The sequence below is a fragment of the Dicentrarchus labrax genome, unplaced genomic scaffold (genome assembly GCF_905237075.1).
Source record: "Dicentrarchus labrax unplaced genomic scaffold, dlabrax2021, whole genome shotgun sequence".
Lineage (NCBI taxonomy): Eukaryota > Metazoa > Chordata > Actinopteri > Moronidae > Dicentrarchus > Dicentrarchus labrax.
Genome location: NW_026136717.1, coordinates 6,416,883 through 6,432,516, shown reverse-complemented (window position 1 = coordinate 6,432,516; position 15,634 = coordinate 6,416,883). Strand labels below are relative to the sequence as shown.

At 42.6% G+C, this 15,634-nt stretch overlaps 1 protein-coding gene across 1 annotated transcript; it reads right to left on the bottom strand.

Annotated features, from left to right (window-relative positions):
* Window positions 1-2,355: 2,355 nt before the first annotated feature.
* On the bottom strand, window positions 2,356-15,546 carry wrap53 (WD repeat containing, antisense to TP53). The gene is made up of 11 exons (XM_051428716.1): window positions 15,320-15,546; window positions 14,375-14,832; window positions 14,051-14,240; window positions 12,621-12,716; window positions 12,063-12,171; window positions 11,028-11,116; window positions 8,638-8,861; window positions 6,466-6,677; window positions 5,347-5,450; window positions 4,964-5,107; window positions 2,356-4,056 (listed from the first exon to the last, which is right to left on the bottom strand). The coding sequence occupies exons 2-11, from the start codon at window positions 14,655-14,657 to the stop codon at window positions 3,831-3,833; spliced, it is 1,677 nt and encodes a 558-aa protein (XP_051284676.1). The 5' UTR covers window positions 14,658-14,832; window positions 15,320-15,546; the 3' UTR covers window positions 2,356-3,830.
* Between the last annotated feature and the right edge of the window lie 88 nt (window positions 15,547-15,634).

The following is a 15,634-nucleotide window of genomic DNA, read 5'->3' as shown; positions in this document are numbered from 1 at the left end:
CCAGAGAGCGGTCTAGACATTTTAGCATCTCGAACTTCAGAGCCGCGCGCTCCTCTTTTCCCCCGCGCTAATTCAGTCGGGGTCACACCGCTGAGTGTTTGCTTGAGTGCTTCGCTGTGGGATTAGGAGATTCAACAGGCAGACAGCCATTTGAATAATTGTTTTCAAATGTCTTTCTTAATATCAAGATCCCATTACTTACTATTCTGCACACTCTCTGGTGTCGAGCGCTGGGACTGTTAAGTTTGTGCGTGTGTGCCTGTCTAATGGAAGGCACTTATGCAAGGCCATGGAGACTCACTCAGGATGCGACGTAAATGGAAGCACAGAACACAGAAACACAGAACACTTGATGTGGATTGGCTCATTAACTGCACAAGTGAAAAGACTACACTGCTAGCCACCTTGGGATGAAGATAATGGCTCCGCTGTCATCTGTGACGGTTCGGCCGACATGGCTTTCCGTCACAGACACAAATAACATGTTGACAGATGTTTAAAGCATTAAAGATGACAATTATTCAGTGTAACCTCTAGAATTTCTTTGTTGGCAAGGTAGTTTAGCTGTAGACCTAACAATGAAAACCACAACATTTAATCCGGAAATCACTATCTATCTATCTATCATAGGCAATTAGTGTGGTTTTAGCCCAAGGGGGAAATGTTTTGACAGTCAGAACACAAGCCTGATTTAACATTTAGGAATAGTTGTACATTTCAGAAGAATACAGCAATTGCTTAAAGAAAGATTGGCCTGATGTGGTTTGTCACAAGTTTGTGAGATTTGACCAACTTTGTTGCTCGAAAAAAAGAGAAGAAAATGTGAAATAGTGGACTGAAGATCATGGAAAAATGAATGTCGGAATATGCAACGGACTAGCCTCGAGGCAAGGAATCTGACTGCAAACAAAACTTTGTCGCTAGCCATAAATACTGCATCAGCTTTTCCCGAGTGTGCTACAGACTTAGTTTAGAGTGGATAAGTTTTTTTGTTATCACTCTACACCCCTTAGCGGCAAAATGATGAGCGTAAGAGTTTTCAGTGTACTAGTAAGGCTGCAGCGGTTGATTTTTTGGGGCTGTTTGGGGGAAGCCCAAAAAGCTGTAAACAAAACATTGACATGACTGTTTTCTTAAAATTGAAAAGTTGCCAATTTGAAACACTCAGCAGACACAGAGCATTTGCCTTCATGTGGAGACGCGTTTGTCTATCTGACAAATCCAAGTCCAACACTGACTCTCCTTTTAGCTTTATTTTTCTTCAAGGATAAACAGTGTTACTATTTTCACCAGCCATCTTTGTCTGTGTGTTTGTGTATAATGTACAGTGGGTTTATCAGCCAGACAGTGGCGTAAGTAAAGTTATGGGCCATAAAACCAAAACTATGAGCTAAAAGATGCTAAAACGCTCTGTGGAGCTGAGAGGATAACTCTCTATAGGCAACCCCCTTTTATATTATGCATTGTAATTCTATCCTTTGTTAATATAAACTGATTGATTAGATTTGGGATGTATTCAGATCCCTAGCTCTGACAGTTCTTTCGATCACTGGCGAGGTCTGTTGAGCAGATATGATGTAGAAAAGCTTAAATCTGTCTGTAGATGGTGTTCTATCACTGTGAGACAAACATCAAGTCCAAGGAAGTGACCATAGATCGACTTGATACAAGGTGCCAGCCTATTTGTGTCATAGCCACTTTCTGTCCCTAATGGCCAATAGCACACACACACAGAGGTGATAAGGACATACATCTCACTCACCCCATCTCACACATCACACACACACACACACACACACACACACACACACACACACACACACACACACACACACACACACACAAAAAAACACACACACACACACACACACACACACACACACACACTCACTCTGGTAGGGCTGAGATTAAGACAAGTCCAGACCATCAGACAAACAAGTAGCAATCACTACACCACTGGATTATCTATTACACTTTTTTTTTTCTTTCTCTGCCCCCAATTTTCCTTCTTGTCGTCTCTCTACCTACTTTCCTCTCCCAAGGCGGAGACGGTCGCTAAGCAACCTTCACAACACAACAGCGCAGCTCTCCAACTTGGCTCTCTGCTCGGTGCGCCCCTGTGGTTTCAGACAATCAAATACATGAGTGTGTGTGCATTCATACAGAATGTGTGTGGGTAAGGTGAAAGCTATGAATAGTTTCCATCTCATAAGCGAAAGCCAGAAGTCCCTTTAGCTTTTAAGAGCCGCCTCTTGACTCAAGTGTAACATCATCTTGTATTCATCAGGGATTTATTACAGGGCATCCAACTCTGGACTGCCTTACAAAGAAAGGACAAAAATGAATAAGGCCGTGAACCTGTGAGGAGATATGCTTTTAATTCACTCCAGCTTGAATAAAATCACCAGAAATCCACCTGTTGTAGTCACAGCAATCTGTGACATTAAAGCCTACATGGTTCCTAATGTTCCCTGGTGATAGTAGCCACACAATTGTAGCTATTTTTACATGGCAACAAATTTTAGTTCCAACAAGTGAAACCTGGATCAGCACAGGCTTTAAAACGTATAGATTCCTCAGTGTCTAAAGATACAAGGCTTAGGTTTCAGACACCCTACAGCAAAGCACAACCCACTGATGGCAACATAAGCATTGAGCAAATCACTGCAGTACATCATTAATGCAATTATACAAATACAATGTGTTTTGTGCTGCCACATCACCACTCACACAGGTACAATGTAATCAGAGTGCAATCTGTAGAAAAAATAATCAAGACGTTGCTTGTTTTCCAGGTGCACCCACTACTGAAAGACTCACAGACTGTTATGAGGTTACAGTAATCAAGCTAGCTGCTTACAGAGTATACATTCGGAAAATCAGAATGATCATCATGGCTTTACAAAAATATACATTTGTGGGCATGCACTGAGAGACACAACACTTGCTGCGTCCAATAGTTTAAAAAAGAAGGTAAAAACAGGACATCCCATCAGTTTACAAAAGCAAAGCTCAAAGAACAAATGGCACTTACTGTAACTATAGCAGTTAGGAAATCTCCGGGGGCAGCGTTACAGCCACACACACACGTAAACAAACACTCCCACAGATACAACTCAGATAGGAGGTGTGATCAGTAGACAAACACTGGGCCGCTTCATGCCACAGTCAAGGCTTTCAATTCAACCAAATATGACCAATTCAGGAAGCAGATTCCCCAATAATAAAAAAAAACAAAACAGAAAATACAGGTTTCATAAAAGATTCACTGAATTTCACCTTGACTGGATTTAAAAACAAAACAAATGTTCTCTCACTGATTGAATAACAAAATGGAGATATTAGGCTCGAATCCACCCCTTATGCAACCCACATGTTGTCTCAACCTGAGTAAGGTTTTAAAGAAAACCCCCTTGGTTTCAGCATTGATCAGAGTCTTGGCATACAGTTCCAATTCCTATTTACCAAATTTGCATTACAGCAATGAAGTCTTCAAACACAGAGCCCTGAACATCTGTTCAGTACTGACCTGATACAATGTTTTATAATCCTTTAATGTTAACTCTGAAAGTGAGAATACTGTGGTGTGTAAATGCTGTAAACTAGCAGGTGATATGTTTAGAAATGTATTTGGACTGTAAATGCCTATGGTAACTGGATATTTAAAAGTAATCCAGAAATGCTTTCCCTCCTCAGGACTTCATGTTGCTGATGGCAAAGAGAAACTGACTGACCAATAATTAGCTTTATCCACACGAAACATTCCCAAAATAAATATCACATGGCAGGTGTAACTCAATTTGTTGTCAGCTGGCTGAACTAACTGCACCTCAGGCTTCCACCACCGCTGTACTCTGCCCCTGACTCCCCTCTGCGGCAGGGCCGAGCGGTCCGGCCCACCACAGGCTCAGGGTGTTGTCTTGTCGGATCTCCTGCGGTGACATCACAGCGTCACCTCCCTCGCCGTCAGAGGCTGAGTCACCCTCACTGTCGCTCGGCCACGGGAACTGACGCTGCCCGCTGGAGGTTGCCAACAATGGCATGAAGGGATGAATGCTGTAGAAGACAGAAATGGAGGAACAGAAAGAAAATGGATAAATGAAAATGCTGTAGTGACGAAAAAATCAGTACTGCAAAAAAATGGAATACATGTTACTCGCAAGGACTCGAAATATTTGTAATATCTGGTATTATGCACTGCGATGCTGCACCCATTATGCATTTATATTTAGATGCACATTCACAGCCATGATACATAATTCTTCAGCTCATCAGCCGCTTCATCTCTTCTACACAGAACACACTAACATTAGATTGCATGAATTGCTACTAAGCAACAGAGCAATTTACTGGATTTTTCATAAATACATACAGAAGCTGTAGTTATTGCTGTATGTTGTGTTATATTACAACTCTGAAATTGGAAGCCGTTTCTTCTCTTATCCAAAATATTTTGGATGATTGGTTTGCATCTCCTTTGCTTTTGTGTGAATGATTTTGGGACTCAAACAGTACAACACAGCGGGACAATCAGGCAGGAAAACAGCAACACAGCCGCTGAACATGATTGTAGGACCTAAATTTGATGATTGCTAACAATCTCTCTGCTATCTGTTTGTACTGAAGTCCAATATAATCTTTCTCTATCAGGATTCTTTATGTGTGTGACAGTTTGTATCATTTTTAATAGTAGTTAGTTGAGGGCTAATGGACTTACTGTGCAGCTGTATTTGAGTTCTGACAAGATATCCCACGATGAAGCTTTTGGTTCCAACCTTTTATAAGTTTTATTTAGTGATGAGAAGATATTTGAACCCTTTTACTACATGGCAAGTAATAAATCAACTTCAGTCTGATATGTCCATATCCATCCTATCATTACAGAACCTGCTACATTACACAGTTGGGTTAATGTGTCATCAGCCCATGGGATGGGTTAGACTTTTTTTTTTAGCAATCACACCTGATGCCGTTGGTGCAGTCCCAATGGGCCTGAAACCTGAGCTGAGGTTGCAGTAGCTCCTCGTTACCATCGGGAGGAGCTGTCTGGGTGTCCCATACTGACACCACTCCCTCCGTGTCGCCACTCAGCAGGTACTTGCCTGACCTACACAGAAACAGACAAACATGATAACCAAACGCGAGGACTGACAGGGCACAGGTGATTACTGATCAGCATTTATACACCTGCATGAAGGTTCAACAAAATGATCAGCCCAAGTGAACAGGACGAAACTGGATGAATACGCATTATGTAGGTTCCAGGACAGTATCACCACTTTGTTACAGTTCAAACCCACATGCACATATCACTGAGTAGAGTTCTAGTTAGTGAGGTAAACTTACATGTCCAAGTCAAAGTAGATGCGCTGGTTAGTGGCCACATTCCTCTTCAGTGAAAACAGAACCTTGTCTGGCTCTCTTAGGTCCCAGCACAGGATTTCTGGATCCTACACAAACACACACACACACACACACACACACACACACACACACACACACACATTCATCACAAAAGCCCTTTGTCCAGGGATACAGAGCTGGCTACATGTAGGTGTCAGATGTATTGTATGTATTAAATAACTAGCACGGGGATGCTTTGACTATGGCTGCACAATTAATAGAAATAACGTGATGTAAATCTTTTTTTCTGCAAACAATTATTTCCAATACCACCTCAAACTCAAATTCAGATTTCACATTTGTATGATGATGTATTGAAAAGGATTTCACATAGACCTGCAGTGGGTTAATCTGTACTCTTGACCCTTTTGCTAAATTGCAGATTTATTAAGGGGCAGAGGGACTTGCATGCTACACAGTAACTTCGTAAACTCTGGAATGCTTAACTAGTGTATATTTAATCTGAACAAAGTGACATAAGGTAAGTGTGAATGGAAGGCATTGAAATCACTGAGAGCTTGATGGTTATGGCGTCTATAAACTGCAATGTCAAATTAGAAGAAGACTCCAGACACTAAGGACCTGTATGCATGTCATTCATACTGAATGTATGGTGCCGTCTACACTCCCCTTAGTGTTAATTATTGGCTAATAATTTGCAGAAATGCTGATCGGTTTCCAGAAAATCTGATGGCTGCAAATTCAAGCTCATGTGATGGCTAACCTCTGCAGCACCCTTCTGACATACAGTCAATCTTTTGACTTTCACTTCTGGGGGTAATGCCATTATGTCTAATCAGATTCATTACATGCCGACTCAGGCTATCAAGACAGGAACTTAGCATATAAAGCTTGTATCCAAAAGCTTTGATGATGCTTGTGTAAAGCAATTTTCCAAAGCAACAGAGCAAAGTCATTTGTTACCTGCTTAACACACAAAGCCTACTGATGGTGTGTGCGTTTGTGTGAGAGAGTGTGTGTGAGATCATTCAAACGAAGCAATGTTATTACCCTCCTCTCTGCATGAAGTGCGTGTGTGCGTGCGTGCTTGCATGTGTTCACCTTGCGGCCGCCGGTGTACAGGTAGTTTCCGTCAGGGGAGAAGAGCAGATGGGTGAGGCCTCCGTGGTGACGGGTCGGCAGCAGAGCCAGCAGGGTGCCGTCTTGGCAGGAGTAGAGGCCAGCGCAGCGGGAGTAAGAGCCACAGGCGTAAACAGACTGGCAGGGGCTGAAGCCAAAGCAGGAGATGATGCCACTTTGGCCCTGCTTCTTCACTGCAGTGAAGACAAGAGAGTGGCATTTGGCGAAGCTTTCAGCCTTTTAAAAAGGTTCACAAGACACAATTCCCAATCACTTCTACTCAAAATTGACTTTTTGGCAGCTCATACATTCCCCATTACATCTCCAAGGATGAAAATATTTCTCCACAATACGCACATAAACTCACATTTGGATCATCTGTTTCTTTTTACAGTTCACTCCTTTCCCAATCATTATCTTTCTCACTCTTTAGAAGGCTTTTAGCACGTGTTTTGGCACAAAAGAAGCGGGTGTTTGGCAAAGTCACATGTATGACATAACCTGGTTTTGAGATGAACCACACATTTCTGCATCATTTGTGGCTATAAATTATCAAGCAGAACTGATGGAGACAAGAAACCATTGACCAGAGCATGTTGTTTGTTGCCAACTGAAAAGTAACCCCTCATCTTCCACATCGTGCCACTTTATGCAATAAATAATAATAAAAAAAATCATGAAGGATATAAAAACACAACACTTGAGTTGAAAAAGAAAACCTATTTGTTGAAATTGTCAAGGATCATTTTGGTGCTTCAGAATTAGGGATGTTCGATATTGGCTTTTCTGCCGATATCCCGATACCGATATCACCCGATACTGATATATGCAAGCTTTTTACACCAAAACTGTTAGGTAACAACATAACATATCTCCTATTGTGGAATGAACACATTATGCCTAATTCTATTGTGATGCCCCACTGGATGCATACATAAATGCAACATGGCTTTCCAAATGTAAACACTGTCTGTGCAAAATAAGAGAACAACTTCAACTTTCATTGTATTAATACTGAAAAGAGCGCTAACGCTAACCGCTAGCTACACTCTAGCTTTGGTTAATGTGTTTAATTGTATTATTCACCTGAAGGAGTGCTAATGTAAATCCTAAGCCAATTGTTAGTTTGGTTAAGTAACAGCTCATAGCAGGGTAAAATATTTAAGGTGCATTGCACTTATTTTGTGTTAATATTAAAATCATTCAGTTTTAATTTGTTTGCTTGTTAGCCACGGTTAGCAACCGACCAGTCTAGCGTGTAGTTGTTGTTATACATCATCTAGCGCGCGCCGGGAAACGTCCCAATGCTGCGTTCATGCAGGCTCGGAAATGCTGAAGCCTACAGAACAAACATTGGTTATAAAAACCTGATACCGATAATTCCCGATATTACATTTTTTAGTGAATATCGGCCGATAATATCTGACATCCCTATTCAGAATACTTCAGTCCGTATATTGCAGTACAGTATTTTACAAAAACCTGCCTGCGAACTGAAACTTGTTTTGAAGCGTGTGACAGAGATTGGGAATTCATCACAGTTAACATTTAGTTCCCTTTATTTTTTGCCAGAAGTACATAATAACAACTCTCCTTGCTAATTTGTTCAAGGAGACCGGAGGAGACAGCTGTCAAACCGCAACTTTTTGAACACAAGAAACAAATGACTTCACATTATCCCTTTCACAATATCTCTGTTTGCTTATTGTTCGCCTTGTGCGTTTGAGTTTACAAGAACATAAGCTTGTGAATGCAAGTCTTTGTGTAAATTATACTCTCTCTTTCTCAAGAGTTCTAAGCGTCCTTGAACAACAGGGAGTTTTCAAAACAGTCCTTGCTCTCAGTAATACACATTTTACGTTACTCATAAGTCATTATTTGTTAGAATTAATGCTATTCATAACAAATAATTTAAATAAACTCCATCTTAGTGCACATGAATTTTCCACCAGTTTCATAACCATTTAACATAAATACATATCAATGCCAGAGAATTGATCTGTTTAAACGTCTTAACTTTTGATGTAAAGAACCACAATTAACACCTTGTACTGTGAACCACACCTGATTTGTAGTTAATTAGCTAAATCACAAAAACACACCACTATGGTGCTTTATCAAGCTGAAACTGTGTGAGAGCAGTTGATAACTGACCTATGGTGGGCCGCTCCTCACAGTCTCTTCCAGGACGCTCAGTATAGAAGACCCTGACAGTTTTATCAAAGCCGCAGTAGAGCTGCGTTCCATCGGGCGAGAAGCAGAGGGAGTGGGCTGCTGTCAGCTCATCCAGGTGATTGTAGGGTCGGAAACTGGCTCGCACCTCCCCGTAAAATGCATCCCACACGTGGACTGGGTTGTCACGGCTACTGCTGGCTAAACTGTGGAGGGAAGGGGAGTGAGAGGCCAGACAAAAAGAGTGGCAAAGAGGGGAAGACAGTGAGTTATTAAGACATGCAGAAAAAAAGACTGAGAGACAACAGGGAATACAGAGTGAATGATGCAAATTATGGGACAAGGGTGAATAAATGCTGAGAATACTTAATGGAGTCAATCTTTATTGTCCCTGAAGGCATTTTTTTTATAGCTAGCAATTAAGAAATTACTCAGTTTAGAATTTCAACACATAAGAACATAGCGTGCACTGAATGACAGTGTGACAATGAGTATTCTTCAATCAAAAGTCAAACAAAGTAAATAGTGGAATAAAATAGAGTTGGACCCGCATGTCAGAGGATATTAAAACAATTAAACTGCTGCTGAGATTCTTTTAAAATATACATTGTGCATGACCAAAAACCTGTTTGATTTTCTTGTTTCTAACCTCTACTGCACCCCATCCACCTTAGTGTATCAATGCATCAAAACAAATACACAGCATTGTGCTATGCCTCATTATGGAGACAAGACCACAGCACATTCTTATTGATTCAAATCATGGCCAAAGACTGAGCCATGCCTTTTTAACTCTAATTACTGGGCGCTGAACAAATGCCGAAACATCACTGCGGCTCAATTAGACAAAGGAAATTAGCCCCTACCGCTGCTGCCGTGTTCTGTTACGGCCCCTCTGAGCCGCAGCTTTATTCCAGAGCAGGGAAATGCCCAATTATAATGCTAGACTGCTGCTTGCTTGGAGCAATGCCTAGAACTCAGTGCAACTTAACCGAGCCATAACAGGGGCCCTTATTCCCTCTCTACAGGAGGGGCATCAACAACACGCGGCTTTTGGCAGACGGAGAGTTCAAGGAGCACAGGGGGAGGGATGAGAAACAAAATGGGACGTGTGAAAAGACAGGGGAGAAGGTGAGACAGAAAAGGCACTCAAAAAGCAGGGTTGCTGTAAATGCGTTTAATAATCACAACCATATCCTTTTATCCGGCTGCCTCAGCCCTCAACGTTTACTCTGAGCTTGTCCGACCACCTAGCTGTGCCCTGCAGGAGCTCCTCTCTGATATGTGACAGTGATATGAAGATGAAGCATATCTCCTACTGGCATCCTCATCCTCCTGACAGACAGGTCTTTGCACGGCTTTGGCAGACACACACAGGCCTCTTGAGTAGTGCATTGTCCACATGAGTCATTTGTTGATCATTGTGCAGTTTACACAACTCTCATCTTTGGACATGCAGCTCCTGACCCACCTCCACCCCACTCCACCCCCCTCCTCTTACACAGTAAAGGCTGCCTGGTGTTGAGGTGGAGTGGTGCCAACGCTGGGCCTTGATCAGAGGGATCTGTCCGAGGGTGGAGGCTGTAACTGGAGGATGATGGGAGCTGGGGGAGGAGGTGTATGCGCAGTGAAAACTGTTGGCAACTTGACCTCAGCTCGTTAATGCGGGCCTACCCTCTCTCAGACGGTACGCGTTCTCCTGGGTGACGGCTGGGTGTTACTGATGTTGGCTCTGCTTCACAGCGCATGCACAAACACGCAGTGATGTCATAATTACCGCATTTTAAAAGCCCGTTAGAGCGCGCGCCGTGCACACACAGTGAACGAGATGAAAAGAGATGCCTCAAGTCAGGGAATCATGAGGCTCTTTAGGTGTTGTCTGGACTCGGGAGAGCTGTTAGTGGGCTGAATCATGCTGAAAAGCACTGTGGGCCTCAAACAGCCAAACGGATTGCGACGGAGGCAGAAGCAGACAAGACGAAGGCCAACTCTTCACTCATAATGAGAGACATCACAAAGCTTTTCGAGCTTCTCTCAACGCTGGCAGTCGGCTCCCACAACGAGTGCAAATACCACAGGGATCAAAGAATGAGTCACAAGCATACAACAACATCTTCTATATTCGGATAGTCGATTAGACAGGCTCAAGACCCACAGGCACACAGAAAATCTTACTCACACACCGGTGATGTAGATTAAAAACAGCAATCACTGACTGACACCAGCCTCGATACAACATAGTACATTTCCTGTGTATGCACCTTCACCATCTGGCAGGTTGACCTTCAAAGTGAACTTTAAATGTCTCATCTATCCAGCTGTTAAGAGCTGAGGCTTAGGGCGTGGTCTGGCAAAGATCGAGTTGAACTCACAAGCATGTGTCTGGGTCCAGAGAGTTCATCTTGGGGTACCAGCAGTAGTCGTAGATGGTGTCTCCCTCTGCCATCCTCAGCACTGGACTCTGCCACGGAAAGAAAGAAAGGAAAGCAGACACAGTAGGGACACACAGTATTAAGAAAATGTAAAGGCCGATGGGATTCATCAGTGCTGATCCTGGTGCGGAATAGGCAGCTAGAAGACAATATCACAGGCTTTTCCTTGTAGTGAAATTCAATATGAAAAGCCAGTGGCACCGTGAGAAATAGAGCAATCAAAGCTCAATTTTCTACCACTTTCACAAACGGTCTGAGATCTCTGTAATGGGGGAAAATGGATTATATTTCAATTATTTTTGTTCAGTGATCCCAATCTACCAGCCTGTAATATAATTAAGAGATTGGTTCGCCACTTGATATTTTGCAAAACCTAAATGACAAACTACCTTTTTTATTTTGTTAAATCTTCAGTAGTACATGTTCTAAAGCTTATGTTTGTTTGATTGAAACACAACATAACAGAAATAATGTTCAACAACAACAACTGTATAAAAGGTCAGATAACATACAGCAGGTTGATGACCTTTTCTTTCTGATTTTTTTTCATTTACTGAAACGGATCAAAATGCATATGTCAGACTCCTGACCTATAAACCTCAAAAAGGTTTTCCTGTATGTGCAAGGGCTCCAGCATTAAAGCCAAAAAGTGACCTTGACTTAGGCCTGATGGGGGCACCAGAGGAACTGTTTATACTCTCATACAAGAACATTGAGGGTTTGTGTTTTCTACTGAGCAATTTTGGTCAAGACTGGCTTTGTTGGTTAACTTTATCTCTCTAGGTGCTTACCGACTAAGTATCAGTACGTTACGGTGCAAGAATTCTGAATACAAATCTTTTTTCCAAGTAATTTCACCATTTTAGCTTTCATAACACACGTTTAAGGGTTTCTGTATGTACTGTATTCTGTATGCCAACATTCCCTTTTTCTATCCTCCACACAAACATGAAGGCAAGCTATCTGTGTGCTCACCATCTCAGGAAGCAAGTCCCAGTTGTAGCTGTAAATCTCTGGAGGGAGGTTGTACACACGGAGCACATTGTCTGCACTGTTGGTCAAGATACAGGAACCATCAGGGGCCCTTTAGAGAAGGAGGGAGGATGAGAAAAGGATGGTGGTGTATTAACAGCGGTGAACTGAGAACAACGTATACACAGGATCGATCTATAGTTAGTACATCAGCAGTTTGGACTAGAGGTTATACTCAATTGAGATATTTATTTAGCTTGAACATTGAAGACTGCTCTTCATAGCCTCATATATACCTAGTGTATTGTCTGCACTAGTGTTCCCATCATGACAAACTACTTCATTTCCCCTGAAAGAATATCATTTTCTCAGTAATCTAGGACATTATCTGTCCTTGATATCTGCCTCCGGGCACTACAAATGTAATGGTCTTATTTATTTATGGTAATCATAGCAATGACTCACAAATTGAATAATAATGTTAACGTTTTATACTTAGCACCTTCAAAAACCTTATCCCCATGGTGTATTATGTGTCACGTTAATTTGAAATGAGATTACCATTTGCAGCCTTTGAGGTAATTCTCTGGAAAGTTGGAGTACTCGGTCCAGGAACCAGTCAACATCTGGGGGTTCTGGGTAAAATCTAGGCCAAGGCTGGAAGCAAAATAGAGAGAAGGGCAAGTCTTGAGTTAATGAGTTTAAAAGACAGGAATGGGAACATCGCACAACAAAGTGAAAGACAGAATCTCCTATCTTACTACTAGCCAGAGCATAAAGTTATCAGAATGAATGCAACCACAACCTTGACTTGTATGTCTCCTTTGTTTAAAGTTAAATAACTAAAACTAAAACTGTTGCTCTATATAAATGCCAGTGTCAACTTGCACAAAGTCAAACAGATAAAATCTACAATAAGTCAGTGGCAAGGACTGAGCTGCTCCATTTAGGCAGTGTCACTACACAGTGGAGAGGATTGTTAGTTACATTTATCACCTCTACAGGTTAAATTTGCCATTGTGATGACTGATAGTCTTAAATATTTAATCAATTAAATTTTTAAAAAAATTGTAAAATACACAGAGGAATTTAACACTCACAGGCAATTACATGTGTCTGAATAGCTGCGACTGGGCAATTATCCTCAACATTTACATTACAACAAGTTGCTCACAAACTTTTCTGCTTGATTTTTGCTGTGGCCAGTTGGGTGTATACTAAAGTGCAGCAGTGCTACTGGTGCATGTTAACAGGTTAGAGCAGCTACACTGCCCGCGTGACAGGATGCAACGATGTTTCACTAGCCCATTTTTGTTCCACGAGCCGCACACAGTTCCTAGCAAAGATGTAAAAAGATGAAAGTGATCTGTTCATAGTCATATGGACATTATACCAGCGACTTATACATCTTTCACAACAATTGAAGTTTCTGTATCTGTAGCATATGTCACAGACCTGGAAAAACTATAAACATATCTGTTTTTCAGATTAAAAAGGTTTCTGTGGACAGAACCCATTCATTTGTTAACTAGGCTTATACTGTGTTGTATTTATCAGAGGCAAATTCAATGTAGAAAGACAGGGCAGGCAGCGGCAGCAGAAACGCTCTGTGTGGACGCCACAAGGGCACAAGCTACAGTCGTCACACACTGCTCACATGTGTCCAGGCTGTAAGTGGTAGAAATAAGAAAAATAACTAACAACACAAGGAATGATCTTTTAAGATGATTCACTCATAGCAGGGATTTCATTTAAACACAAACAGGTGGAAAAAAAGAAGCCACAGGTGTTTGTGCTGCTGACTGCGCCCATTCTTTCACTCTTCTTCTTTTATTTCAGAAACATGTGTTTAACACATCTTCATAATCGCTGCATAACATCTCCACCCCCCAGCTTGAAATAGCTCACTTGATGGCCCGTCTACTGTATCTTTGCCCCTAGGTATATGGAAACAGAGGTTAAAAATAAACCTGACTTCTTCCTCCACTTACTGCTGTCCTCCACTGGGGCTTTCTGCAGATCTGTTACCGTTGAGCTCTTCCTCTGGTTTCCTCTCTCCTTCTTGTAAGGGGGTATCATGCCCTCCATCTCCATTCTGGTGGCATTCTTCTTCACCTTCCCCACTGGCAGACACCTCTGCCCCTTCTCGACCCTCTTCCTCACCTTGTAGCGGTTCGGTTCCTAGCGTCAAAGAGTACATTTGTGCAGGTTAATTCATCTTCAAGCTAATCCTGAATCATTATGTCTGACAGAGCAAATTCTTAACTTGAAGGAATATTTCTTATATTCAATCTGATTGATGTAGTTGCAAATACTTTGTGCTGGTGGGGCTGCGTCTTCCTGCAGCGAGCCAGCCTGTGCTGGTGTTTCTCCATGCATTTTGACAGGCTTTGCAGGCTGCTGCAGCCCTTGTTCCTCATTGCTTATTCTGGACCGCTTGGCAGATGGAGGTGTCCCTTCCTCTGAGGTCTCCCCCACCTCTAAACTGTCACCTTCAGGTAAAGGTGGCGCCTGTTGAGGGGGCTCATTATCGGCTTCTGCGTCCTGTCCCGCTCCTGCCACACCTCCGCCTTCACCACCTCCAGCTGAGTCAGACATCTCTCTTTGTTTATTAATCCCTTCTGTCAAGTCCTCAACCTGGCGTCCAAGTGCCTTGTGTCCGATGACTGGCTGTCAGACGTGGGTGAGGTAAGTGCTACTGGGATAGTGCTTCTTCCTGCAGTGTGGGTGTTTGAGTCTGCTGGGGGTCGAGGACATCACAGCACCCACTAGCCTGCAAAACAGTGAGGCGGGCAAAGATGAAGGCAGGGGGAGAGGGGGAGAGGGGGGGACAGGGCAGGTGAGACCAAAATAAACAAGACAATGGAACACACATGCACAAATGTGAGCACTTCAAACACATCCATCATCTAAGATAAGTAAACGGGACGTTCTTTGTTTTAGGAGTACATTACTGACGCCAAGCTGCCCATGCAGACCCCCCTCAGACACCTGTGGCTAGTCGTGACCTGCCAACGATTCCAAACTAGCATTAATGTTAAATTAGCTACATTTACGCGTACCGGGTACACATTATACGACAAACCCTGGCACGTTTTACTCCATGTGGGCTCTGCTGTCGTTCTGTAAGTTGAACAATGCTGGCAAAGAAGGCACAACGTTTGAATTTCCTTTAACCGTCGGTCCACAGCAGAAACACACATCACCTCACGTTAGCTCATGTTAGCATTAGCCTATGCTAACAGTCTGATGCTACCTACCTGTGTTTTGGATTGCCTGGCCTTTGGTTCTGCTCGCAGTTTCGCTAGAAACACTTTCCTCCTCGACGGTGTCAAAGTTTCACCTAAAGCCGGACAGTACGAATAGCATACACAACTATTCGACGTCCTTCTACAGCGGGACTTTGTGATTCTATTCACCAGCTCATTACGAGAAGTTGTAAACACTGTGGGCGGCCATGTGTTTCCAACTATCGCGAGAGTTGCCGTGCCGCTCATGGAGGGCTCATCCTAATCACTAATCCGAATGCACAGAAGTGTGTTTATATCATATGATGTTCACTCCTTTGTACTCGG